The sequence below is a fragment of the Littorina saxatilis genome, linkage group LG5 (genome assembly GCF_037325665.1).
Source record: "Littorina saxatilis isolate snail1 linkage group LG5, US_GU_Lsax_2.0, whole genome shotgun sequence".
NCBI lineage: Eukaryota > Metazoa > Mollusca > Gastropoda > Littorinimorpha > Littorinidae > Littorina > Littorina saxatilis.
Window position 1 is genome coordinate 25,401,283 of NC_090249.1, and position 27,615 is coordinate 25,428,897.

The window sequence follows — 27,615 nt, forward strand, 5'->3', positions numbered from 1 at the left end:
AAGCATCATGTTTTAAAAAGATTTAAAATTAAAAGTACCAGCGCCGACGCTTCGGTCAGCAACATTCACGCATGAATAGAAAGTCAGACTTTGGTCAAGTTATTATATGTGACCCTCCACCACGGAACGAGTCGCATGTCACCTTTGCATGATTTTCATATTTTTACATTTTCATAAAGAGTGTTTTATGCTCTATCTAGTGGTGAAACCCGTTTTAGAAAAGAGCAAAAACTGTTTGAGTTATATACCTGTAACTAAGGTGACCCTCACACTGTTACCAGACACTCCCCGGACTTACATTAAGCCTAGCGCAGAACCGCGCGAGGTCTTCTTCTTCTTCTTGCGTTCGCCGTCACACCAACAGTTTAGTCTGCGAGACGAATGACGTCGTGGCTTCCAGGTCTTGTCTGCTCCCATAGAGTTTGGTGCGGAGAGGGACTGATGCTGGCCACACTTTGTCTCTGATTGGTTTGAGTTGGGGGCATGTCATTAAGACATGTTCTGGAGTCTGGTCTTCCAGACCACAGGGACAGGTTGGTGATGGGGTCAGCTTCAGCTTCCTGAACATGTGGGCGTTGAGGCGACAGTGACCAGTTCGTAGTCGCATGATCACTACTTGCTGCCATCGTTCTAGGAGATGATATGCGTCTCTCGTGGATTGTGGTCGCATTGCTGCCTTCACGAGGGTTTTATTCTCAGCGAAGCTGACTGGGTTGTCTGGTTGTTCCTCCCTGGCTCCGAGTTTGGCGAGCTCATCAGCTGTTTCATTGCCTGGAATTCCGCAGTGTGCTGGAACCCATTGCAGGACTACTCGTCGAGTCTTGGCAAGCTCCTGGAGTTTCTCCATCAGACGAGGAAGTTTGTTTCCTGCAAGGGCTTCCAGGGCAGACAGTGCATCGGAGAGGAAAACAACTTGGGGGCATTCGCTTTCCGAGTCATGAATCATGGAGGCTGCTTGCATGATGGCCTGAACTTCTGCTGCATAGTTTGAGCAGTACTTTCCTGTTGGTATCCCTGCTGTAGAAGTGTGCCCCTCAGGAGATCTGACAAGTACACCTGCTCCTCCATTGGCCACGGCGTTTGTTGCTGAACCGTCTGTATACGCGTGGATCCAGGCGTCTTCAGGGTACCATTCAGCAATCATGGCGAGTGTTAGGGTGCGCCTGGTAGTGTCATTCTGGGAATCTCTTGGGGTAACGTAGGGGACTGTGGTGGAGATGTGAAGATTCTTGTAGTCTTCATTCCATGGCTGCGGCAGATCTGAGAAGCTGATTGGTAGTGCTGATGTAGGTACAGAGGCTTGGTGCTCTCTGGCAAGTCTCTTGCTTTCATGTAAGAAGCTGCTGCGCTTGAGGCGGTTCTTTGTCAGGTTATCCATCCTCTTCTTCATCGGATGTGCAGGCAGGCACTTGAATTTCTCTGTCTGAACCATGACCTTGGCGTCTCTTCTCTGACTGAGGGGTTGAATGGCAGCAACTTCTTCCATGGCCTTTATTGGTGTGGATCTCATCGATCCAGTAATGATCCTGAGGGCTTGGTTTTTGGACCCTGTCCAGTGTCTGCTGGTGGGTCTTCGCTGCTGTAGACCAAGCTGTGGAGCCATACTCAAGATGGGGCCTGACTGCTCCCTGGTAGACTCGCTTGAGTATCTCTTCGTTTGCTCCCCAGCTGGTTCCGGCTAGCTTCCGCATGATGGCAAGCTTGCGCCTGGCCTTTGCTTCAGCATTGTGGATGTGGGGTTTCCAGGTCTGTTTCTTGTCAAAAGTGACACCAAGATATGTTGCCTCGTCATCACTTCTCAGGGGTGTGTCACCAAGCTTGATGGTTCCAGTCTTTTGTTTTGAGGATAGGGTGAAGAGTGTTGTGGAGGCCTTTTCCTTGTTGATGGCAACACACCATTCATCTGCCCGTGCTGCCAGCCGGTCAGCAGCCAGTTGCATCCTGTACGTGGCAGTTGTGGCGTATTCCTCCTTGCACCACATCACCAAATCATCAGCATATAATGCAGCGTGGATACCTTTGGGAAGAATTTGTACAAAGTCGTTGACCGCGCGAGGTGACATGCGACTCATTTCGTGGTGGAGGGTCACATATATAGATTTTCCTGATCAACACGCAGACGAATACATTTGCCATACACACGCACAGATCGGTGCACAACCCACAAACTAAATCTCCCTCAACTCTACCCCACCTCATGCCCATATATGTAAGAAACAACATGTTTTCTATGGGAAGGCTCTTTTGCTTTTCTCTGCTGCTGCTGGAACAAAAGCAAAGCGGGGGGCCAAGAAAACAAGAGTGCTGGGCAGAGTTGAGGTGGTTGACGCGATTTTTCAATTATTAATTTGTTATTATTATTATGTCACGCCCAGTGTTTATTCTCGGTCAAAGGTTGGTAGTGATCACCAATAACAAAGAGTTTTTTAATGTGAGGGAAAGAGATGACGCACAGCATAACAGAACAACACGAGAGAGAGAGAGAGACAGAGACAGACAGATAGAGGGATGGACAGACAAACCGAAAGAGAGTGAAAGAGAAAACGAACTCTCTTTTTTTAAGGATAAAGGCACAATGCCTTGTCTAACACCCTATCCTTTATGATAATAACATGCTAAAATACAACCTGAGTGGGGAAAAAATAAGGGATAAAGACCACTAACAGGCAAGAAAAATCAACAAACAAATGAACAAAAAAGAGAAATGGGGGGGGGGGGGGGGCAGCTACTCTAATATTGAAAGATAAGAGAGAGAAGGAGATATAAAGGGAGAGAGGGGGAGGGTGGTGAGAAACAGACGGACACAGAAACAGACGGACACAGAGACAGACGGATACAGACAGAGAGAGATTGACAGAGACAGAGGGAGGCTATCACAAAAACACTCAAGGACAATCAGAACCAGTTCAATGGCCCAGACTCCTTTGAAGTGCAAAGGAAGAAACTTTAGTTGGATGAGTATTTTCCCCCTTTTTTCTGCTCCTGTTCTTCTTCACACACACACACACACACACACACGCACGCACGCACACACACACACACACACACACACACACACACACACACACACACACGTACGCAAACACACACACACACACACACACACATACACACACTCACACACACACACGCACATACATACACACACTCACACACACACACGCACACACACACACACACACACACACACACATCTGTTTTCTTGTACCGCACGTGCGGCACAGTTTTCGTCTTACAAGGTCGCAGGAAGATAGATGCTGGGGGGGGGGGGGGGGGGGGGGAGTAGTGCGAGTCCATTTTCAGATTTTCAGACATTTAATGAGGTATGTTTCCAAGGAAACGGTTTCAGAGAACCCAATAACCCAGACATGCTTACAAGAAGAAGGGAAAATGACATTTGAGAGGTTGACTGCCACATCATTCTTTTATGTGTACACTTGGTCTGTCTTAGATTGTTGTGGGGCCGGGAATGTTGTTGTTTTTAAGAAAGCTTACTGATCTCACACAATAAGTGTGAGTTTTTATGGAAACTTATTTTTAAAAGCCCCTTTGTTTAGGCTAGAAGGAGCTACCCGAATTACCCAGCAATCGGATTATTGAAGTAATGGTTTTTAAATGAAATTCCGTTCATACATGTTTACAGGCAAACATGAAAAAATCTGTTTGTTTATCTGTTGACAGAACTACGCGGGTGGTGGCGAAGCTACAGTGTCCTCGTTCATCACTTTTATCATCATCCTTGCCGGTGTCATCGGCGGTCTCATCATTGTTGTCGTCGTTATCCTCGTCTGCAAGTACTGCGTCAAAGGAAAGAAAGGCAACAGAAGGTGTGTTTAAAACTAAACTAAAACTAAAATATCGGCCTGTACTGAGTGGGTTGATTCTTATTCATTTTGATCGCACACCGTTCTGTTTTTTTATTCAGGCTTATGAAAACTAACCAGTCACTGGGAAAACACTGCATGCAAATGTAAAGTGAAGAGCATTTTTTGTCTAAATTCGCAGTTCACTTAATATTTTTGAAGCGTATACCTTAAATACATTTTCCCTGCCAACAGACTTATTTTAATCTCAAAGTTCAACATATTTCGGCTTTTTTGTGTGTGGCCACTATAGTGTCTACACTCTAAACTGAAATGTTCCACTTTTGGACACACTTTTTGTGACCAGTTGCGAACTCTTTTGTAACCAGTTGTGAACTCTTAGTGAGATACAGCTGTACTATATAATTCTACTAGCAACAGTAGCACACTTTGTAAACGCTTTTTGGTGTTTACCATGTGTGCTACTTTTGCCAGTAGAATTATATTATCTCACACATATTTTACAACTGGTCAAAAAAAGGGTGTTCACAAGTGGAACACTTCAATTTACACTGTAAACATCAAACGAAAACCTAACTTTCTAAATTTAAGTATTTTGAACTTACTTTCTCTCTTGATATATGCACGACCGGTGTAAGACGAAATTTTTACTCCACGAAACATTTACTCCGGAGTAAATATTTCGTACGAAATTCTTACTCCGAGTACACTTTTCGTACGAGAAAAGAACTCCCCAAGGCACGAAAAAATTACTCCCTCCACGAAATGTTTACTCCCCATTTTTTTTACTTCCAGTAAAAATCTTGTACGCAAAAATGGGATGCGGGCGAAGGGATAATGCCAATAAGTGATCTCGCGCACACGAATGTCGCGCTACCCTCCTTCCACCCCTTCCACCACCAAGACTAACAGGGGACAAGGGAGTAAAAATGTCGTACACCTGGCATGGGAAGTTAAATTGCTCGTGTTGGGGTGAAGTAATTTATTCGTTATTTATTCGTCAGGGGAGTAACATTTTTGTACGAAATGTTTACTCGGAACTCACCTGTCTTGGGGAGTAATTTTCTCGTGCAATGGGGGAGTGCTTTTTTCGTAAAGGGAGTAACTTTTTCGTACGAAATGTTTACTCCGGAGTAAAAATCTCGTGGGAGTAATTTTCTCGTGTTACACCGGTCGTCACTGTAGACGCCAAAGAGTTATTTCCAGATTCTCAGGATCGGTTGCCAGATATACCTTTAATTCCAAAATTAATAATCACCATACTCATGGAGCATATTCAAACTAAACGGTACTACATGGCACATGGTGGCGTTTTTTTTTATCTTGTTGTAAGGACGTCAAATAAAACCGAAACCTGACGCCCCAAAGGTGCAAACCTTTGACAGAGTGCTTGCAGGCGTGTACGCCCATTTCACCCGGTTTGTTTGTGTGTGTGTTCAGATCACTGAGGGATGGGTACGAAGGAGGGCGTGCTGTGCGCGTGTTACAACGCTATGAGACCATCAACTCGGACGTGTTCTCTGAACCCAGCAGTGCCTCTATGGATGGCATACCTCTCAGTCCACGAAAACCTCTCGACGTTAGGTGAAGGATAGTTTTATCTGCCTGTCTGTCTGTCTGACTGCCTGCCTGTCTTTGTGCATGCGTGCGTGCGTGCGTGCGTGTGTTTGTATGTGTGTGTATGTGTGTGTGCGTGTGTGCGTGTGTGTCTGTGCGTGTGTGTGTGTGTGAGTGTGTGTGAGTGCGTGTGTGTGTGTGTGTGTGTGTGTGTGTGTGTGTGTGTGTGTGTGTGTGTGTGTGTGTGTGTGTGTGTGTGTGTGTGTGTGAGAGAGAGAGAGAGAGAGAGAGAGAGAGAGAGAGAGAGAGAGAGAAAGCCGAGAAGTGCATCCATAGACTGTAATCCTCCCGGTTCACAAAAACAAAATCTCTCGATATAATTATGTGTGTCTGTATCGGTGGGTAAGGGAGGGTGAATCGGTCAGTTTGTATAGCCATATGCGTGTATTTGTGTGGCAGTTTGACTGTTTGGGCATAAAATCCGTCTGTCTGTTTGTCTGCGTGCCTGCATCCCTGCCTACCCGCCTGCCTGTCCGCCGGTCTGTTTTTCTGTCTGTCTGTCTGTCTGCCTTTGTCTGTTTAGGTGATGCGGCAATCAGTATCTCCATAAGTGTCTTGCCAGACTGTGATTTACGTTATGCCTGTCTGTCTGTTGGAGGAGCATTTATGAATGTTTGCGTGAATATCTGGGATTCTGTTGATGCACCAGACTTGTATTTATGGAAGACTAAGTACTCTCTTAATGCATACGTTTGCATTCTTCAAGCTATTGTTCACGTGCAGGAATCGGTCGAGGAGGGATGACAGTGAAGATGTCAACGAAAGGACTCACTTACGCAGCAGCTACGAAAAGGGTGAGCGCGGAGTTCATTTCATATGTGTGTACATTCTTGATACACGATACTGGAAAATAAAGAAAAACATCAGGACAAAAACAAAATAGACAGTTAAAAACGTTGATTAATACGAACTGCTTCTATAAACCTGATCTAGGAAATGTCTCAAACTCAACATCACAGGGTGCGCAGAAATAGAAAATAGGAAAAAGAAAACAAAATCTGTACCTGAAAACCTGGCCTATCAAATGTTCCCAGAGCAAATGATGCGCAAAGGTTACAAGAATGGAAGGTATAGAAGACAAACTCTGCGATGTAGATCAGATGTTTTTCTCTCACATGTTTCCACATCACACTGTTCTGAAAGGACAGGAAACTGGAAGATGTTAATCAAAAGCAAAGCTTCGGCTAAAACATACTATATAATAGATACTTTAGATCACAAGGTCCTTAAAAATAAAACAAATGAAATAAGAAGACAACCACTCCAGCTTTAAACCCGTCCTACAAAGCGTTCTTGGATCGAAGGGTGTTACAAATACAGAACAAAAAGTTGTAAGACAAAAGCTGCTGGTGAAACATGCAGTGTAAATGCCCCATAAATCACAGTTAAGGCACTTCAAGAATACAAAAGGTTAGATAAAAACACAAGAAAACCATAGACAATACAAGTACTCCAGCTAAAACAAGCCCTGTACAATGTCCTGGTATCACATGGTGCTAAAGAAATATAGACAACTAGAGGAATACCCGGCTTCGCCGGGGTGAATCGCGAGACAGAGACAATCACCTTTGAAGGCGAAGTCCTGTCAAACGGGATTGAGAATTTTAGAGCTTATTTCTTAGCCCTATATTATCTGTTATGGCTTCTCAAATGCCAGAACATACAGACAGACAAAAGCCGCTAGACCACATCACAAACAGAACTCTACAATACACAGGTTTTTGCCCACACACACACACAAACACACATACACACAGAGAAACCGTATATATGTTACAGTCAAAACGGGAAATCAGTCATTACGGGTAATGACTAAAAGTTTTAGTCATTTCCGGAAATGACTGATTTGATCAGTCATTACCGGAATTGCCTAAAATCTTTAGGCATTACCCGTAAATGACTAAACTTTGTGAATATTTTTTACCCTTATTGCCTGACTGCTAGTCATGTTCAGTCATTACTGGTAATGTCTAGAGCATATTTTTAGTCATTTACGGGTAATGACTAAAGATTTTAGGCATTTCCAGTAATGACTGATCAAAACCGTCATTTCCGGAAATGACTGCTAGTCAAGAAAATGCGGAATGTGAATACTAGCTCACTCGGCTTTCTGTCGATTACCAATACACATTATGTGAACTCTTGTTAACTGTAGAATTTTTTCCACAATTATGATTCACGATCACACTCGCTGAAGCACAGAAAGAGTTTGTAGATCAACACAGCCAGTATGTGTGTGTGTGTGTGTGTGTGTGTGTGTGTGTGTGTGTGTGTGTGTGTGTGTGTGTGTGTGTGTGTGTGTGTGTGTGTGTGTGTGTGTGTGTGTGTCATTTACTTCAATTTTCCATTGATTTATTCTATTTTACTCCAGATTTCTGTTCAATTTATCGAATGTGTATTTGTCATTACAGCGTCAAAGTGTGTGTTCAAGACGGTTTAGTTGCAAGGGGTATTGACAGGGGGAGGGAGAGAGAGAGAGAGAGACAGAGACAGAGAGACAGACAGACAGGCAGAGAGAGAGAGACAAAGAGAGAGAGAGAGAGGCACAGACAGAGAGAGAGACACAGACAAAGACAGAGAGAGAGATAATTCCATTTTCTTTAAATTTCTGTTCATTTTATCTTTTCTTTATTCCAAATTTCTGTTCATTTTATCTAATGTGTATTTGAAATAAAAGATTGACAAATGTTTAACATCAGAGTTGCGAATAGATTGAGAGATTATGCGGTTCGGGGTTTGAGCGCTTTATGGCGAAGGGAGTGCGTTCTATATAGCATTTCTATTGGCCGATCTGAGAAGTACACGCATTTAGTGCGCGTTTTATAGCAATTGGCTTTCGCACACACGGGTACAACCTTCGTGTCTACCACTTTGTGTGTTTTATAGCCTTTACAACCAAATAAATTTAATGTGTTTTTGCTTGATTTTTGAATTATTACTAAGTTTAATATTGACTTATGTTAAATATTGTATGGAAACACAATATCATGCATAATTGGATAAAAATTAGATGATTGTGGGGGAGCAAACTATGAAGACTCACAATTTTTGTAATAATGGGATTCATCTCAGAACATTTAGTTCATGTTCAGTCATTACTGGTAATGTCTAGAGCATATTTTTAGTCATTTACGGGTAATGACTAAAGATTTTAGGCATTTCCAGTAATGACTGATCAAAACCGTCATTTCCGGAAATGACTAAAAGTTTTAGTCATTACCCGTAATGACTGATTTCCCGTTTTGACTGTAACATATATATATATGTATATCTAATCTATAAATATATAGAGATAGGTGACAGTGTATTTTTCGCGTGGCTATAAATTGATTCGACCTTTTCACTTTGACAGTAAGAACAACTTACGGGTGCAAGGGAAGCGTTCTGGACAGCGCAGTGACATTCTAAAAATAGTAACGTAGAAACGGGAATATGGATTGAAGCCACACGAAGGAAGGGAGATAAACGCAAAACACTGGAGAAGATAAGGAAGAGTTACTGGGAATGGTGAAATGAACAGAAAAACCAAAATCGGTTCAGCGCTGCGCGCTGAGAGCACGTGTTGAAATATCTCATCGATGATATTGTGTCCGGGGTGTAGCTGAATACGGTGTCCAAATTTGAAAAAGATCCACCGAGAACTTTGGCGTTGTGATGTGGTCTAGCGGCTTTGGTGTGTCGGTATGGGGGCCCGGGTAGCTCAGGTGGAACCAAAATCGGTTCAGCGCTGCGCGCTGAGAGCACGTGTTCAAATATCTCATCGATGAGATTGTGTCCGGGGTGTAGCTGAATACGGTGTCCAAATTCGAAAAAGATCCACCGAGAACTTTGGCCGTGCATCGCGAACAGACAGACAGACAGACAGACAGACAGACACTAGTCGTATATATATATAGAAGGCATATCAGACGCAATAGATAAATAGACGAGGCCAATATTGCACTTAAACTTGTCTCACTTAATATCTTCCAGATCACGTGACTGAGCACCAATCAGAAGGCGGCGGCTTTATGACGTTGGAAGGCAGCGTCTCAGGATCTCCCGTCAGCCGGAAATCCGCCACAGGAGAGCAACAACACGTGACCAGTCATGCGGCGGAAGATGAGGAAGACGAGAAAAGGAGGAAATCTCCAAGCGGCCAACAGGACAGAGCAGGGGGTGGTGGTGGAGGAGAAGGAGGGGGCAGCAGGCGAGTATCGTTCCAGCTGGACAAGAACATCTCCAGGCAACATTCGCAAAGTTCCAGGAGCAGCAGAAGGTCGGAATACCGTGCACTCTTCTTCCCTGTCGGTCCTTCTGTACCCTTCCACAGTCTGACCTCGTACCACTGAGCCTACTTACCCTTGGTGCGCCTGCACTCGGTGGTTGCTATAGTCACGTTCCCGTGTACTCCATCCTTCCTTCCTTTTCTTCCTTCCTTCCTTTTCTTCCTTCCTTCTGCTTTTTCTTTGTTGGTGCCCACAGTCAGTGGATTTTTGTTGCTGTTTATATAGTCCCTGGCGTCTTTTGTTCTTGGGCTGTTTGTGTACGCTGCTCTTGTACGCTCTTATTTCTTGGTTCCTCGGTGGCTCTTTGCGTTCCTGTGATGGCTCCTGCACTGATGGTTCGTCCAGTCGTCACCTCTTTCTCTTCTGTTCCTGTATGGTTCGTGTGTTCAATTGTATTGTGCCTCTTCTTTGAATGGTTTGCCTATTCCTTAAATGGTTCATATGTTCGTGAATGGTTTATCTGCTGATTGATGGATCATCTGTTTTTTGAAGATCAATCTAAATCTTGAAAGGGTTTACTGTTCATTTGTTGTTCAGATGTCTAAGCGTGGTTCTTCTGTGTATCGGTCATTCACCAAGCATTTCTTTGCTCTGTTTGGTTCCCTGTCTCGGCGTTGTTCGCTGGTATTCTTTCTTTCTCTGTCTCTCATTTGACTCCGGCTTTTGCAATGAATTATGTCTTATTTCTTTCCAATACCCGCTAAATAGACAGGACAACAACAACGTAGTAAAGAAGAACAAAACAAAACTAATCGTTGTTAATGTTCAGACACCATGGGTGGAGTTCTCTTTCGACAGGTAACCTACGTACGAATCTTTCTTCTTTTTTGTTGTTGAAAAAGCATCCTCGCTGCCAAGAATGAGAGTCGTTGAAAGGCACAATGTTTCTTGTGTCTATTCGGCTCACCATCTCAGCTCTTCCCGGGCTTTTAGGTGGGATTAGGCCATCCCCCCACTTGAACACATACCAACAGTCCACACCATGACTGCTTTCTGATCGAGCGAGTGGGAATTGTATTCAGTAATTGAACAGACTGCCACTGGCGTGCATACAAAATACCGGCACGGTTGGCCTAGTGGTAAGGCGTCCGCCCCGTGATCGGGAGGTCGTGGGTTCGAACCCCGGCCGGGTCATACCTAAGACTTTAAAATTGGCAATCTAGTGGCTGCTCCGCCTGGCGTCTGGCATTATGGGGTTAGTGCTAGGACTGGTTGGTCCGGTGTCAGAATAATGTGACTGGGTGAGACATGAAGCCTGTGCTGCGACTTCTGTCTTGTGTGTGGCGCACGTTATATGTCAAAGCAGCACCGCCCTGATATGGCCCTTCGTGGTCGGCTGGGCGTTAAGCAAACAAACAAACAAACAAACAAACAAGCATACAAAATCGATTCATAATTTTTTTTTTTTTTTTTTTTACTGGATGTTGATGTTTTGTATGTGTCCAATTAGAGAGGGTGGTCTTATCCCGTGTAAAAGCCTGGTTTGATGTGACATAATGAGCAGAACTGTTTTCACGGGAAGGACTGTGCCTTTAACTCAGGGACCTACCTCCTGTCCTTGACATCACTTAGAGACAAAGCGCTAGGAGGATCGATTAAAAACTGGATTTTTCTGTGTAATTCCCCAGTCATATGACAATGGTAAATGGTTTTCCATTTGTGTTCGAGTTTCACACTGAACTCAGCACGTTGGCATTCACTGCTGATCACGTTATTGCATAAACAATTCTCCTGTCGGCAATACTTCTGGGGTAGGCTTTTTTCCATTTATCCTTAATATTACTCTTTTCATGACTTCATTAGACTGAAGTTTCTTCCACAACTGCCAACATTCAGATGGATATGATTACAATGGTAACAGACGAGTTTTCTTCAGATGCACTAGGTTTTTTTCTTATTTGGGGGCCCTTGCTTTCTTGATCAATAATGCAGCAAAACAGGACTTTATGCAGTCCAACTTACTTCTAACAATAAACTTCTGATTTCTGGAGGTGGTTTTCTTCTTCTTAGTATATGATGGTTAAACAGGAGTGTCCCAACTGTTCAGTGCTTGGAGGCCGCAGGATACCTGGCAAATTCGTTGTAATGGCTTCTCTGTATATATAGGATTTCAAAGATTGTGTAGCGAATGTCCTGTTCCTGGGTTGATTTAGAACCACTTCACTCTTCAGCTTGTGGCTGGAGCACACCTTCGCAGGTTGGTCTCTTCTCTACGTTTTGGAATTCTTTGTTTTCCATTGCATTCTTTTGTCCTTGTCGAGAAATCTGATAATCCAGGATGTTTGGTTGATGTCTCAGAGTAGACGTCAGGATGGCGTCTCAGAGTTGACGTCAGAATGGTGTCTCAGAGTAGACGTCAGGTTGGTGTCTCAGAGTAGACGTCAGGTTGGTGTCACAGAGTAGACGTCAGGATGGTGTCTCAGAGTAGACGTCATGATTGTGTCTCCGAGTACACGTCTTGATGGTGTCTCAGAGTAGACGCCAGTATGGTGTCTCAGAGAAGACGTCGGATTGATGTCTCATAGAAGACGTCATGATTGTGTCTCCGAGTAGACGTCATGATTGTGTCTCTGAGTAGACGTCAGGATGGTGTCAGAAAAGACGTCGGGTTGATGTCTCAGAGTAGACGTCAGGATGGAGAGAAGACGTCAGGTTGGTGTCTCAGAGTACACATCTGGATAATGTCTCAGAGTAGACGTCGGGTTGATGTCTCAGAGTAGACGTCAGGATGGTGTCTCAAAGTACATGTCTTGATGGTGTCTCAGAGTAGACGCCAGTATGGTGTCTCAGAGAAGACGTCAGGTTGGTGTCTCAGAGTACACGTCTTGATGGTGTCTCGGAGAAGACGTCAGGTTAGTGTCTCAGATTACACATCAGGATGGTGTCTCAGAGTAGACGTCTGGTTGATATCTCAGAGTAGACGTCAGGATGGTGTCTCAAAGTACACGTCTTGATGGTGTCTCAGAGTAGACGCCAGTATGGTGTCTCAGAGAAGACGTCAGGTTGGTGTCCCAGAGTACACATCAGGATGGTGTCTCAGAGTAGACGTCGGGTTGATGTCTCAGAGAAGGCGTCAGGATGGTGTCGCAGAGTACACGTCTTGATGGTGTCTCAGAGTAGACGCCAGTATGGTGTCTCAGAAAAGACGTCGGATTGATGTCTCAGAGAAGACGTCAGGATGGTGTTTCAGAGTACACGTCTGGATGGTGTCTCAGAGAAGACGTCAGGTTGGTGTCTCAGAGTAGACGTCAGGTTGATGTCTCAGAGTAGACGTCAGGATGGTGTCTCAAAGTACACGTCAAGTTGGTGTCTCAGAGTAGACGTTAAGATGGTGTCTCAGAGTACACATCAGGATGGTGTCTCAAAGTAGACGTCAGGATGGTGTCTCAGAGTACACGTCCGGATGGTGTCTCAGAGTACACGTCTATTTGGTGTCTCAGAGTACACGTCAGGATGGTGGCTCAGAGTACACGTCAGGATGGTGTCTCAGAGTACACGTCAGGATGGTGTCTCAGAGTACACGTCAGGATGGTGGCTCATAGTACACGTCAGGTTGGTGTCTCAGAGTAGACGTTTATTTGGTGTCTCAGAGTAGACGTCAAGCTGGTTGCTCAGAGTAGACCTTAGTTTTTGTTGGAGCTAATGGGATCGTCCATCTTCAGTATCACCTTCAAGGTGTCTTGCCGGTGGTAGTGGGTTAGGGACGAATGTTTCCTTGCAATTGTGGGCGCAGATTGGGATGCCATCTTATTTATTTCTGCGTCCTTTGGCTTCCAGTGCTTCCTGTTCCACGATCAGCGTGGCAGCAAATTAGTTTTATTTTCCATTGTTTGGGTAAAATCTGTTCTTTTCAAGAAAAACAGAAGAAAGTGCATACCTGTTTGCAGAACAGCTTATGTTTAACCCACTATGCAGGGCCGGACCAAATGAGTTGTAAGGGGGGGGGTTCCTCCTATTTTTGGGGGGCAAATCAGCGAAGTGGCGAAGCCACAAGCGCGCGCCTGCTTAGGGGGGTACGGGGGCATGCTCCCCCGGAAAATTTTTGAAAAACGGTTAAAATCTGTGCAATCTGGTACATTCTGGGCCTTGTTTTGAGGGTTAAGAGCAGCATTGTTTTGGTGCTAAAACTAGTAAAAAAAAAAAAAAAAACACTCAAAGCAAGGTACATGCTTTTTCCAGGGGTGGGGTTCCGGAACCCCTGGAACCCCCCCCTGGGTCCGGCCCTGCTATGTATTATTTTCTGCATCTTGGTAAGGGGATTGATCAAATGTGAAAGTTTTAAAGGATGTTCCTTGGTGATGAATTTGTTTGTTTGACCATTTATATTGTAGCCTGAGCTTGTAATTTGCACATCTACCCATACCCGGTTTTTTTCATACACGCAATTCTCCTCCACCCCTCCTCCCCTCCGTTCCTGAGCACACCAAGAACTGTTTCCGATCCAACTCTCCTGACCTAGCACTAACTTAAATATCTGTAACCCCGAATAATTCCATTTCTTTACAATATGTATTTTCTTTCAGTTCATGTTTGTACCGTTCCGATTTGTCGTTATTCCTGACGTCTAACATCAGTATTTAGAGTCTTACAACCATTTACTTTTCTTGAAAACTGTCAGTAAAGCGAATACGTAACGTTTTTTGAAGTGTATATTTAGAAATGTCTTTGTATTTTACGACAAACTACTCATTCTAAAGTAATTGGATTTTTTCGTCACGCCAGGTTTTTTTTCCAGGGTAGTGGTGTTGGTGTTGGTATAATGTGTGTGTGTGTGTGTGTGTGTGTGTGTGTGTGTGTGTGTGTGTGTGTGTGTGTGTGTGTGTGTGAGTGTGTGTGTGCGTGCGTGCGCGTGTGTGTATGTGTGTGTGTGTGTGTGTGGCGGGCGTTTAACAAAACGTGTGTGCAAGATAACGCTGACAGCGTAAGTCGCGTTGTGGTCAGCGTCCAGTAAAGGTAGTCATTGATAGGTCCCGGTTAACTCTGTCTACTCGGGTACAATCTGTTTGCGCTTGGGAGTCGTGCCATTACTGTGTGATTTTCGGCCTTGCGTTTCGTTATACGGCTGGGCACTGTTTGAGACTCGTGCCATTTATTCGTGTCTGCTTCCTGCCTAACGGTTTTTGTCTGTGTGCGTTTCCTTGCTTGTTTTGTCTGTTTGTCTGTGTGTTTATCTTTCAGCTGATCGACTGATTACCGATTTCTGGATTGCTAGCTCCCCCCCCCCCACACACACACACACTCAATACTGCATCTGTTTACTTGCCCGCCCCCCCTCTCTCTCTCTCTCTCTCTCTCTCTCTCTCTCTCTCTCTCTCTCTCTCTCTCTCTCTCTCTCTCTCTCTCTCTCTCTCTCTCCCTCTCTCTCTCAGCAGTGCAGTAACAATCACAGAACTATGACAAAATAAGCCCAATAAAGGACAGGTGATAACTAACTGATCCCCGAGACACACATACACGCCACCCCTAAATGAGAATCCTTGGCGGTTCTTTCTCATCAGTTGCTAAAAATTTGGTTCCGGGTAATGAAATACGTCACATCCTCTCCGGGCAAAGAGGTAATTCTCCTCCAATCGGTTTTCATGTAAACGCTTTATGTGACGCAAGTTCTCACTCTCTATGGTGCATGCGTGGAATTTCTTGCTGAATGGAATGATCTTTAGTTTAAAACTAAGTAGAGTCAGTGTGTAGCCTACTAGGTTCTAGTGTGTGTCCTTTTTTTTTTGGGGGGGGGGTCTGTTCGTTCGTTTGTTTGCTTGTTTGTCTCCGAAGTAGTAAATAAAGACAGTAACATCTTTCCAAACTTACTGCTGGCTTTCCCGTTACAACAGTTGTCCAAATTTTCCAACAGAATTCTCCCCGACAAGAGGAAATCAAAATTTTAAAAATGTCACAAGACTTCACAAGGACTGACCATACTAGGTACGTTCTATGTGTGATAAATAATACATTCATCCCTAGCTTTGTGTAAACGAGTTTCGCTCGCAGTTCAATATTTTAAAAAGCAACTCGTGTAAATCTGGTACGACACAGCAAGCCATGTAGTATTCTCTATATGTACACCAACGATAATGAGTTCGTCTGACAACTTCAGCAGATGTACGACCTCAAAGTAAGTGGCATTACAGACATGACACCACCGATAATGAGTTCGTCTGACAACTTTCAGCAGAAGGAACGACCTCGCAGTAAGTGCCATTACAAACATGTGGCCTAGAAACTAAATGTACGCGCCATCTACCCAGTCTCTAAAGATACGTTCCTTCCCGTGTAAGCGACCATGCAAGCTGAGTAGCCCATGGTTATACTGGAGTAAGAGCTTTGTTCCGCTTGAAAACATAAAAACACGAATCAACAGCGTGACAGCTTTTTCCGCAGAGTCGGATTTTTTTCTTCGCCGAATTTGTTTCGGTACAGACACTCGGTCAAGTCATTGTGAAAAATTAATTCTAGAAAAAAATCCACTTCCCACAGGTAACAGTCACTGGTTGGTCCGGTGTCAGAATAATGTGACTGGGTGAGACATGAAGCCTGTGCTGCGACTTCTGTCTTGTGTGTGGCGCACGTTAAATGTCAAAGCAGCACCGCCCTGATATGGCCCTAATTCGTAGTCGGCTGGGCGTTAAGCAAACAAACAAACAAACAAACAAAGGTAGCAGTCAGGCTGTTGATTTTTGGTATGTGTCAAAGTGGAAGGGTGCTCTTCTTGTCTGTAAAACTCCCAGGTAGATTTAAGGGGGAGCATCTCGTTACTCCCCCGGCTTGTTACTAACCCTAACCCTAACCCTAACCCTAGCCCTAAGGGGGAGTAACGAGCCGGGGGAGTAACGAGCTGACCCCGATTTAAGGTGGCGTATGTGATCGCTTACACGGAAAGGAAAATGTCGTTAAAAGTCGTTCGGTGTAAGCACTTTTCCTTTCTGGTCAATTGTTTGTAATGTCACTTATTGCTAGGTCGTTCATTCCACGGAAAGTCGTTATTTGGACTCATTCTCGCCATCCCAGTGTCTGTTGTCTTTATACAATTTTCTTCAAAGGTCAAAATGGAAGAAAAAGAACTGTAACACGCGGCAAAGCGAACACAAAGCGATGGAAATAAAAATTATTAGTCATGTGTGAGGGTGCACGCGCGCGCGAGTGTGTGTATGTGTGTGAGCGTTCGTACGTACGTGCGTGCGTGCGTGTGTCTGTGCCTCGATGTGTGTCAATGAGTGCGTGCGCGTGAGTGCTTGTGTCTAACGTCATGATTTTGTTTACCTCTCGATTTATATAAATCGAGCACGACCACATAAATTAGCATACATATCCCATCCTACGTCACAGTGGTGAAGATGTTAGCATACGGCAACTGTTTATCATTCCACGAACATCAAAAGCGTGAAAACGTGACGGAACAGGGCATCATTCTGCTCATCCATGTCATTCTTTTCATCAGCAAAGTAGATTTACTAATTTTCTCTGTACAGTGCATATGTTGACCTTTAACAGCAAGAGAGCAAAAACGATGTGAAGGTTTATGTAAACAAGCTGGCGAGGCGTTCTTAAAACAAAAGAATTTAAGTTGAACATTGGGTATAGCGCCTTTCTAAAGCAGTGGGCAGAAGTATTCTGAATTTGTGTTCAACTATCAACTTTTGTTTCAACCATGAGAGGAGAGGTTGATAAGAAATAGGAGTAATTTCTGTAAAAATCGAATGGTTGTGTTGGTTGAAGTCTTTACTTTTCTGGCACAAAAGATCGAGTTGCATTCCTTGTTCGAGCCTCACTGATGTCATTCGTCATTCATGGTATTATGTGGAAACCTAAACAAAGGGTGACATGTGACGTCATTAATTGCTTCAGTGAGGCTCTGTGTGCCTTGGGAGCAAGTATTTCTTGAGTAAATTTAAGTTTTATTGTACATCGAGCTAAAAAAAATAAAAGTAGAAATAGTATGTGAGGGTTAGAGAAAGGCAATTCGACTTTTCTTAAGAATGAAATTCTCTTACAGTGCTATAACAAAATATGTTCCGTTTCCTTGTCAGTGCCTTGCTGAGTATTCAAAAAAATCAATGTCCAAAGTTTAAGGAAAGGCACTATAGTTCCGTGAGAACGCAGGTGATATATTGCAGCAAAATAATAGGAAATGGCAGTAATAATGTCTTCAAACAACGTACCCGATGTCATCTTAGACACTGAACCACCAATCAGTTGTTAGCTTGCACTTAACGAGTAAGATGCGCGGGTAAACTTTATGTCCTAAGGATCAGGGAAATGTCAACAACTTGTGACAACTGGTTCACTTCGGAAGACACGCGTTGCTTTTAGAGACACCGTCTTTCCTGTGTAAAGCATCGTGTTTACAACCATCACAGATTCATTCAGCCTTTCACATACAAAATAGTTACCCTTTTAAATACAACCATTCTTCGTCTTCTGCGTTCATGTGCTGAAACTCCCACTATACACTCGTGGGTGTTTGTTTGTTTTTTTGTGGTTTTTTGCACGAGTGGGTTTTTTACGCGTATGACCGTTTTAACCCCGCCCGCCATCAAGGCAGCCATACACCAATTCCGGGGGAGAACCATTCAACAATACACCAATCTGGCTTCACTACTGCACACTAATTCTGAGAAAAAGATCGTATCTTCGAGACAATGCCTGTTGCAACATAACCCGACACCCGGCGTATATACTTTATGTTACCCTTAATCCGACATCACAGTTCAAACAAAGAAAAAAAGATCGATTGTTTCAGTGGGCTTACTTTCTGCCTGGATTGCGCGTACAGCGAGACACGGCGGGGTTTTATGTGAGACGTGGGTCGATGTCACTGCTTTATGACAATGTCCTCAATGAAAATAATATTTGCTGAAAGTGTATTGATTGTATGGTAGGCTGTCTGAGGCAAGAGTTCACGGTTTGTTTGGTACGCGCGCGCGCGCGCGTGTGTGTGCATGTATGTGTGTGTGTGTGTGTGTGTGTGTGTGTGTGTGTGTGTGTGTGTGTGTGTGTGTGTGTGTGTGTGTGTGTGTGTGTGTGTGTGTGTGTGTGTGGGTGTTGTGGGTTGGTTGATTTTTTATGGTCACATACTAAACTGTGTTTTCTAGCTTTTTATATTAGGGATTTTGTAAAGTTCCTGATTTTGAGATTTACTGTAACATATATAAGGCGTTCGCTATTATGCACTTGTTTATTTGAATTAAAAAATGTTCTTATGGAACTTATGTTCTGGGCAAGCCTGTTTAGGGAAATGTACGTATATTCTATGACTTACATAATTATGGTGATTTAGATTAACATTAACGCCATCCTCTCATTCCTGTCTGTAAGAAGAAGCATGGTTACTGCAGACTCGTGTTAATCCAAAATACTGTGGTGATGTTATTTCTGTGTCGTTTTTCACCTCATTCCTAACACTTGAAGTGCCAAAATGTCAAGTGTATAATTATAGTTTGAGAATAAGCATTACAAAATGGAATCAAAAAACAAGAAAGGTAGGTTGTTGGAACGTTTGTTATTGACAAAACAATACATTCACAGATAATTCGACCCAACTGTCTGTGAATAAATAGCTGTGAATGTATTGTTTTGTCAATAACAAACGTTCCAACAACCTACCTTTCTTGTTTTTTGATTCTGAATTTTGGAACGTTGGCAGTCTCTTTGTTTTTGGATTCATTACAAAATGGGTCATTTTATCATGACTTTAAAACACAGGTACATGACGCTGACTTTGAAGCGTTTTCAGTCCTCGCGGAAAGACATTCAAGTTTGTGATATAGGGAGTCAATGGGACCACTGTCAGATATCGTAGTTGTTTTGTTTGTTTTTGTTTTTTGTTTTTGTGTGTGAAGGGGTGGGGCCGGGTTTATTTTTTTAAGGTTTTCTCCCAAAAGCGATGTCATGTGCCTGTGTTTGGAAGTTTTCACACAGTTTGGAACATAAGTTGGAAACCAACATTTTTACGATGGCAGACGTGTATGAAATTGACCACTGCAGCATTATACTCGTATAACGTGCTCACATTGTTTTGCTACAAACTTGCTAACGATATTCCTTTTCTTTTTCTCTCTCACCCTTTGCTTACCCCGGCGGTCAAGATACACAGAGGGGGACTTCCACTACCTGAAGTACGCCAAGATCACCTCTCTGCCTCGTCAGTATTCCCTTGGCCAACCTGCTCCCTGCACCGGTAACAACAGCAACAACAGCAACATGACATCTTCACGCCCGTCTCCGCTCCAGGGCTCTGCTGCTGCTTTGCCTCGACAACACTCCATCACCGTGGGCCCAACCAACAGCAAGACCACCCCCAATCCCACTAGACCGTGGCCATTGCTAGGCCTCACAGTTAATACGGGGACAAGAAACACTCCTCGCCGCCCTTCACCTTTGCTGGGGTCGGCAGAACTTTCTCGCCAGTATTCTTTCGGTGCAGGGCCTCCCAACAGCGCGCCCTGTCGGCGACCTTCACCCCTGCTGGGCTCCGTGGCTTCGGAGGTGGCTTTCAGGTACAGCCTGGACGAGAGACTCAAGATTCTCCGACAGGAGACGGAGAAGAGCTTCCCCCTCATGAACACTGCCGGTTCTGCGAATAGTTCTTCAAACTCGCTCAGCAGTCATTGTCGACCTCCTCCGCACAGCCCGGAGAAGTCCCCGAGGCTGGGCTCCAGAGCCGGGAGCAGACGATCTTCACAGGATACCACGCTGACAGTGTCTTCTCCCTACGAACTTGCTGTTGGTGTCGGTGGTGTGTCAAAGATGAGGTTGTCGCCGTCGCCGCCCCGATGTCAGCGTGGTGGAGGGGACAGGTGGAGGAGAACACCCAGCGCCTCCCCCTCCCCTCCTGGTGAGCCGGTGCACCGTCAGATCAACGTGGAAGTACACTACCATCAGCACGGGGATGAGAATCAGGTCTGTGACTGTGTGGGGTTGTGTTCTCCACAATGCCCTTGTTGGTTTCTTCCTAGGTTTTATTTTAGCATGTGTTTGTTTGTTTGAATTGGATTGTGTTCTGCATGCCTTTTGTCTTGCGTTCGTGCGCGCGCGCGCGCGCGTCTGTGTGCGTGTGTGTGTGTGTGTGTGTGTGTGTGTGTGTGTGTGTGTGTGTGTGTGTGTGTGTGTGTGTGTGTGTGTGTGTGTTGTGGGGGTACGATGTTTTGCTGTGTGGGCAAGGATTCGTTTCTACCCTGTCAAATTGCGGGCAAGGTGAGTGAATCTTTTTTTTCTCGAATGAATCCTTTGTCTGCATTAGTTCTCCTGACCCTGTGGTTTGATCTTGAGGTCTTTTATACTTCAAAGTGTTATTTCTACTCCGCGTTTAACATTTTGGATTGAATATCAGTGTCCATGTGTGTTCTCTTCCTGCCTCTGTCTCTATCAATTTGCTAGCGTTCGTTCGTCGTTTCTCCATCTTTGTGTGTGTGTAAGGGGAAGCAAAAAGTGTCCCGATAGTCATATTACCCTCGTATGTCCTCAGGGGTTGTCCTCAACCAGCGTTCACGAAGCAGGACCTCACTACCACCTGCCCCTACCACTACACGACAACGGAAACCACCACCATCAACAACAACAACAACAACAACAACACGGCGCCCCAGCACCATCAACAACTTCCTCAAATTCCTCCAGGAAACAACCACCACCACCAATACAACAACAACAACACGGCGCCCCAGCGCCATCATCAACTTGCTCAACTTCCTCCAGGAAACAACCACCACCACCACAACAACAACAACAACAACAACACGGCGCACCAGCACCATCAACAACTTCCTCATCTTCCTCCAGGAAACAACCACCACCACCAACACAACAACAACAACACGGCGCACCAGCACCATCAACAACTTCCTCATCTTCCTCCAGGAAACAACCACCACCACCAACACAACAACAACAACACGGCGCCCCAGCACCATCATCAACTTCCTCAACTTCCTCCAGGAAACAACCACCACCACCACAACAACAACACAGCCTGTCCTCACACGACTTAAAGCCCCCAGATCCCCGCTGCAGTCCTAGCGGTAGTAGCACTTCTATACACTCGCATCACGAAAAACTGAGCCAGCATTCCCCAGGTCCCTCGCAACAACAGCAACACCACGACCCTGTGAGGCAACAACAACAGGACACGATGAAGCAGCACAGCGTACCTGTGCACGTGCAAAGAACTCAATCCTACCAGAAGAAGGCCGCTTCACACAGTCTGGAGCTCGTGGGCTCGCGGAGGCGCGCGCCTATTGACCGTAAGGTGAAGAGTTATGAGGACGTGGCCGATTACGACGTTCTGCAGATCACCGAGTTCTCCCGAGGGCCCTTCTACAACACCGACTTTGACGTAATTTCTGAACTGTCTTCTCCTACGTCAAGCAAGGTAATCTATTACTTTGATGTCATTTTGTAAGCTAACCTCTCTTACGTCAAGCAAGGTAATTTGTGACTTTGATGTCATTTCTGAGCTTAATTGCCTCTCCTACGTCATGTAAGGTCATATATTACTTTTACGCATTTCTGAGCTGGCTTTTCCAACGCCAAGCAAGATAATCTATGACTTTTAGGTCATTTCTTAGCTTGCCTCTCCTACATTATGCAAGGTAAAATATATGACTTTGATGTCATTTCTGAGCTTGCCTCTCCTACGTCAAGCAAGGTAATCTATGACTTTCACGTCATTTCTGAGCTTGCCTCTCCTACGTCAAGCAAGGTAATCTATGACGTTTACGTAATTTCTGAGCTTGCTTCTACGTCAAGCAAGGTAATCTATTACTTTTACGTCATTTCTGAGCTTGCTTCTACGTCAAGCAAGGTAACCTATGACATTTACGTCATTTCTGAGCTGGCTTCTCCTACGTCAAGCAAGGTAGTGTGTGCTTGGCTCAAAACACAGGAGCTTGTATCAAGTTGTCGGTGGATTGAAGCATCCAACTGGTGGTATACCACTAAACTAGTAAGGCTAAAAGAGTAGGAAACAGAAAGACTGCTGGCGTTCCCAAGTTCATTGCTAATGTAATCACCCTTCACTTGTATGTCATTGTAATGTGTCTGCTGTGTATCTTGCTTGTCTACTTTTAAGATCAATAGATCGAGGTCGTATTGGGGCTGAGTTTGTTTTTGTTTTTGTTTGTTTTCTAAATGTTCTATAAACTCTACCTTGTTCGTCTGTTGGTCCAAAACAAAGTGATGTGAATGGATCACAATTATTCATTAAGGAATCGCAAATCTGGGGTTGTTTGTAAATTACAACTTTGATTACTTTAACCAAAATATATAATGTTGAAGGCGAGTTCACAATAAATGGGTAACATCGGGGTGGGCTTTTCGTTTTGTTCGTGTGTGTAAGCAGAAGATTTAAAAAGTATGAGACAAGATGATGTACAACTGTCACAACGGAAAATCGAGTAAAGCACAATATAATGCACCAAAGACAAAAGAAGGAATGACGCTGCGTTCAGCAAAAAATAATTATGAAGTTAAAATCGATTTGCAGAGAATCCATTAGATACAAGAAATGTTATATATTATGTACCCTCTGGAATGTTATCTCCTGTATAGTGTGTGTGTGTGGGGGGGGGTGTTATCTCCTGTAGAGTGCGTGCGTGCGTGTGAGTGTCCGTGTTTTCCTACTCGTCTGAATTTATCCAGATATTCACGTTCTTTTTTTCTCAGGTTGTTACTTTCATTTCACTAAAGATCTAAATTTCGCTTCGTAAGCTGAAAACCTCGGCAACGAAAATGGGTATCTTGAACCAGGATTTCAGAAACAACAAATCTCGAGCTAAAATCGAAAAAGATCTGCACGAGCACACCAGGTGTACTTGGAGCAAAAAAAAAGAAACCAGTAAGACACATTAAAATTGGATTTTTAATTGAAGTCATCTTGTCACGCTATTTTTCAATCGCAAGAGTGTGTAAGAGTAGGCCTATCGGGTTTCGTCTGTTATACTCTCTCTCTCTCTCTCTCTCTCTCTCTCTCTCTCTCTCTCTCTCTCTCTCTCTCTCTCTCTCCCTCCCTCTCTCTCTCTCTCTCTCTCTCCCTCCCTCTCTCTCTCTCTCGCTCGCTCTCTCTCTCTCTCTCTCTCTCTCTCTCTCTCTCTCTCTCTCTCTCTCTCTCTCTCTCTCTCTCTCTCTCTCTCTCTGTAACAGACATGAACGTTATAAGTTTCTTATCTATTTTTGCTTTGCAAGAAGCCTCTCTGGTACCAATTCACTTTTTAAGTGTCGTCGTATTTCTCATGAAATGGGCTGACGGTATTCTGCGTCAAACGTTCAAGAGCTGCGTCTTGCCTTATAGGACAAAATGTCTATGTTTTTCATGTATATTGCCTTTTCTATATGTTGCAGTGATATTTGTACCCATAACAGGTAAGCCAAGCAGAAAAATAATAATTTTTATTCTCATTTCATTTTGGTTATTCAACATTCAACGTCTTGTATGTATGTGTTTACAGGTACGCTACAACGACACAGGCAGTCTGGAGGAGCTGCAAGAAGAAACACCAGGGGAACCCTCTTGCCTAGCCCTGGAGGCCCTGTTACCACCCGACGACAGCGATACCTCCACTGTCAACGGTGGCAACCACAGAAACCGCGAGATCTGGAGACTGAGAGCCACGCTGGAAGAGGAAGAAGAGTGCAGTGACACCATCCGCATGGAGGACATGACGTCTCCAGACGACTCCCCAGACAGGGAGCAGATCCACACGACGTCTTTCGAGTCCACAGTGCCGAGTGACGCTTGCGCCAGCGACCAGCGCGACAGTGGTATTCAGTGGGAGAGGAAGGTGCAGGAGTGTGTGCAACCGCCACAGCCAGACGATGAAGGATGTGATAGAGAAGGAGGGAGAGGAGGTGGAGCAGGTGGGGGAAGAAACAGAGAAAGAGGAGGAGAAGGTGGTGGTGGAGGTGGTTGTCTTGAACGCCGAGGATCTCATCCGCCCCCTCCACAGCATCCTCATCACCAGCATCATCACCGTCATGCCCCCCATCCAGCGAGCTTTGACGTCAATGTGGGAGGCGGTGGTGCAGGTGGTGGTGCTAGCAGTGGTGGAGGAGGAGGAGGAGGAGGGGGAGGAGGAGCACAGCTCCTACACCCCAACTACGAAAACCGACGGCAGAGCTACCGCAGTCTTCTTGGCGGTCGCTTGGCCAAATCCCCGGCTGGAGGAGGAGGAGGAGGCGGACCGATCGGAGGAGCTGCCGCTATTCTGGGAGGTCCGATCAGCGCCGACAACAGCTTCGACAGCGTGGAGACGGACGGTGACGTCTCGGACACGTCTCGCCACGAGGTGACCACGACGTCGTTCGAGTCGACCACCACCACGGACAACACGGACAGCACGACCGAGTCCCAGCACAGCCGCCTGAGGCAGATGAAGCACGACAGCGGCTACAAGTCCCTGGAGACCCAGCAGTCCGGAGTGCGCGAGGCCGGCGAGGTAGCCGAGGTGGTCGGGGGCCTGGCTGAAGAACCCATGCTGGAGAGGGTCGAGTCTCTGGAGAATTACGAGCGGGAGGTGCCTCCCCGTCAGGACATGGCCAGGAGGAGCAGTAACGGACACGGTCATGGTGGGGGTGGTTGTGGTGGGGGTGGTGGTGTCAGAGGTGGTGGTGCGGGTGCTTGGGGACATGACAGTGGCAGGGGAGGACTCTGCGGTAACCACGGTGGTAACGGTGGCGGTCACAGTAACGGCGGTGGAGGTCATGGCAACGGTGGGAGTCATGGTAACGACGCAGCAGCAGTGGCAGGCGGGAGGCGGAACTCCAACGCCATGCACTTCGAGCGACGCGCGGGGCGCACGGCCAGCAAGAAGCGTAGGGAGTACAGCCGCGACAGACAGATCATCCACTTCAGTTCCAGCCTCCAGGAATCGGACACACTTTCACGCTCTCACCCCCACTCCAGCGACAGCTTTGACGACACCGGCCACCGCCGTCATCAACAACAGCAACACCACTCGGCTCCTCCCACCAGCAAACGTTCAGTGTTTACACGGTTCTTCTCTCACGGTCACTGGCGCGAGCCCCGGGAGAAGTACATGGTCCGCGACTACAGCATCGACGAAAAAACCAACCAGATCTTTAACGAGTTCTTGAGAACCGACTCGTCGACAGAGATCAGTTCTGCAGCGAGCGAAAGAGAAGGGGGGAGTGGTGGTGGTTGCGGCGGCGGCGGTGGTGGTAGTGGTGGTGGGTCGCGCTTGACTTTAAGGCGATCCCCTCGCCCTCAACATAGACCGAGGCTGCAGCGAAAGCACACAGAACCTGTCTACCGCTTCGACGACAGGCGGAGAGACAGGCTGGCCCCGGAAATGAGAAGCACCAGTCTAGGAAGCGACAGCAGCGCGAGCTCCGTGCGTAGACTATCCCCACAAGACAGCATCGAGGAAGAGTATGAGGAGGAGCTAAGCGAGGCTGAAAAACACTGGAAACGGACACAGTTACCTCCCATGATGGAGTTGGGGGATGGCGGGGATGTTATAGTATCCTCCGAAGTCAGGGGAGGGGCGGGTGGGAATGAGGGTAAATCCGTGCTCTTCTCCTCTAAAGCCGTTCACGACATTCCAATCATCAAACTACCGGAAGAGGAAGTGCAGGAGGCGTTGTGACTACGTGTGCGCCGCTGGTTATCGCGCACTTTCTGAACTAATTTAGACTTGCTGCAGATTCCTACAGACTCTAAACTCCTAATATGTTGCTGCAGATTTTAATGAATATAGACTCTCAACTCTTATCATACTGATTGATGTAAATTGTTTTGACGAGTCAAATGTTGAACTAAAACCCTAAAATTCATTTGAGTGACTGAAAATTATAACATCTGGACTTGCCATGAATATCACTCAGCGGGAAGCCGTATAGGTATTCACGTATTCACTTGCGTAACTCGTAATCTCCAGTTCAGTTTTATAGCATTTTATGAAAACCTCTCAAATATACTTTTTTTTCCTCTTTTTTTTTAGGGGGGGCATGTCTGCCGGAATTGCTTCTGGGGTGCCATAATGTGATTAAAAACGTATCAAATAAAATTTGATTTTATGGACAAACTGGAACATCGCTTAAGGGAACATGACTAACTTTGATTTGTTTGCATGCTAAACTTCTGCCTGACGTTATTTTTGTATTACCAAAACAAAATGAAATATGTGCGCAGAACTGTTGCGATACTTTAGTAATTTCAATGGGCGCCTCCCAGAACAATTCATCTCCATTTATTTGTCTTATGTGTGTTTTACAGCGACGAAGTTTCTGTAGAATGAGACAACATTTTTATCTTATAATAATGATTTAGTGTACCTGCAGACAAAACTGACAATTCTCACATTGACACGGGTAATGCAAGCCTTACAGTCCGGTGTTTTCGCGTACGGGACACACACACACACGTCGAAGCTCACGCCCATACGCCTTTGCTACCTGAGCGTGGGGGAAAAATGGCGGCCGCAACGGATTCCGGTTTGATGACATCACGTAAAAACAACAGATTATGGCTGCGCATTCGACAACGACCATGATGATGATGATGATGATGATGATGATGATGATGATGATGATGATGATGATGATGATGATGATGATGATGGTGATGATCATGTATTGAAAAACGTGCTTTGAACCCTGCGTTTTCTGTAAGATGTATACATGTGCATGTGTGAAAAAGGGGTGATTTATATCTGCTGAGATCATATTTTGTCAAAATCTAGTCAGTGTCAATATTCTCAGAGCCCATTTCACTTGACATCCACCACTCAAGATCACCGGTTTCAGGAATGATGTATCTAGACCTGAAAATGATTGACAACAGAACCAAAACAAAGTATAACGTAGTACATTCTTTGCATACACCAAGCTGAAAGGAGAAACATTTCCTGGAAAAGCCGGGTTAAAATGTAAGTGTCATTTTCCCCGTTGAAAACTGTGGA

General features: G+C 45.2%; 2 protein-coding genes across 2 annotated transcripts in view; one reads left to right on the forward strand and one right to left on the reverse strand.

Moving 5' to 3' along the window:
• LOC138967712 (uncharacterized) overlaps nt 1-1,603 on the reverse strand; it is a 67,664-nt gene extending 66,061 nt beyond the window's left edge. Inside the window, exon 1 of the mRNA XM_070340367.1 lies at nt 523-1,603. Coding sequence (XP_070196468.1) covers nt 523-1,603 — 1,081 coding nt within the window. The remainder of the gene's footprint in view (nt 1-522) is intronic.
• Nucleotides 1,604-1,692: 89 nt separating this feature from the next.
• Nucleotides 1,693-27,307, forward strand: LOC138967713 (uncharacterized). The gene is made up of 8 exons (XM_070340368.1): nt 1,693-1,746; nt 3,682-3,827; nt 5,265-5,408; nt 6,165-6,235; nt 9,414-9,699; nt 19,789-20,602; nt 21,168-22,070; nt 24,145-27,307. The coding sequence occupies exons 1-8, from the start codon at nt 1,693-1,695 to the stop codon at nt 26,299-26,301; spliced, it is 4,575 nt and encodes a 1,524-aa protein (XP_070196469.1). The 3' UTR covers nt 26,302-27,307.
• The last annotated feature ends 308 nt before the right edge of the window (nt 27,308-27,615 follow it).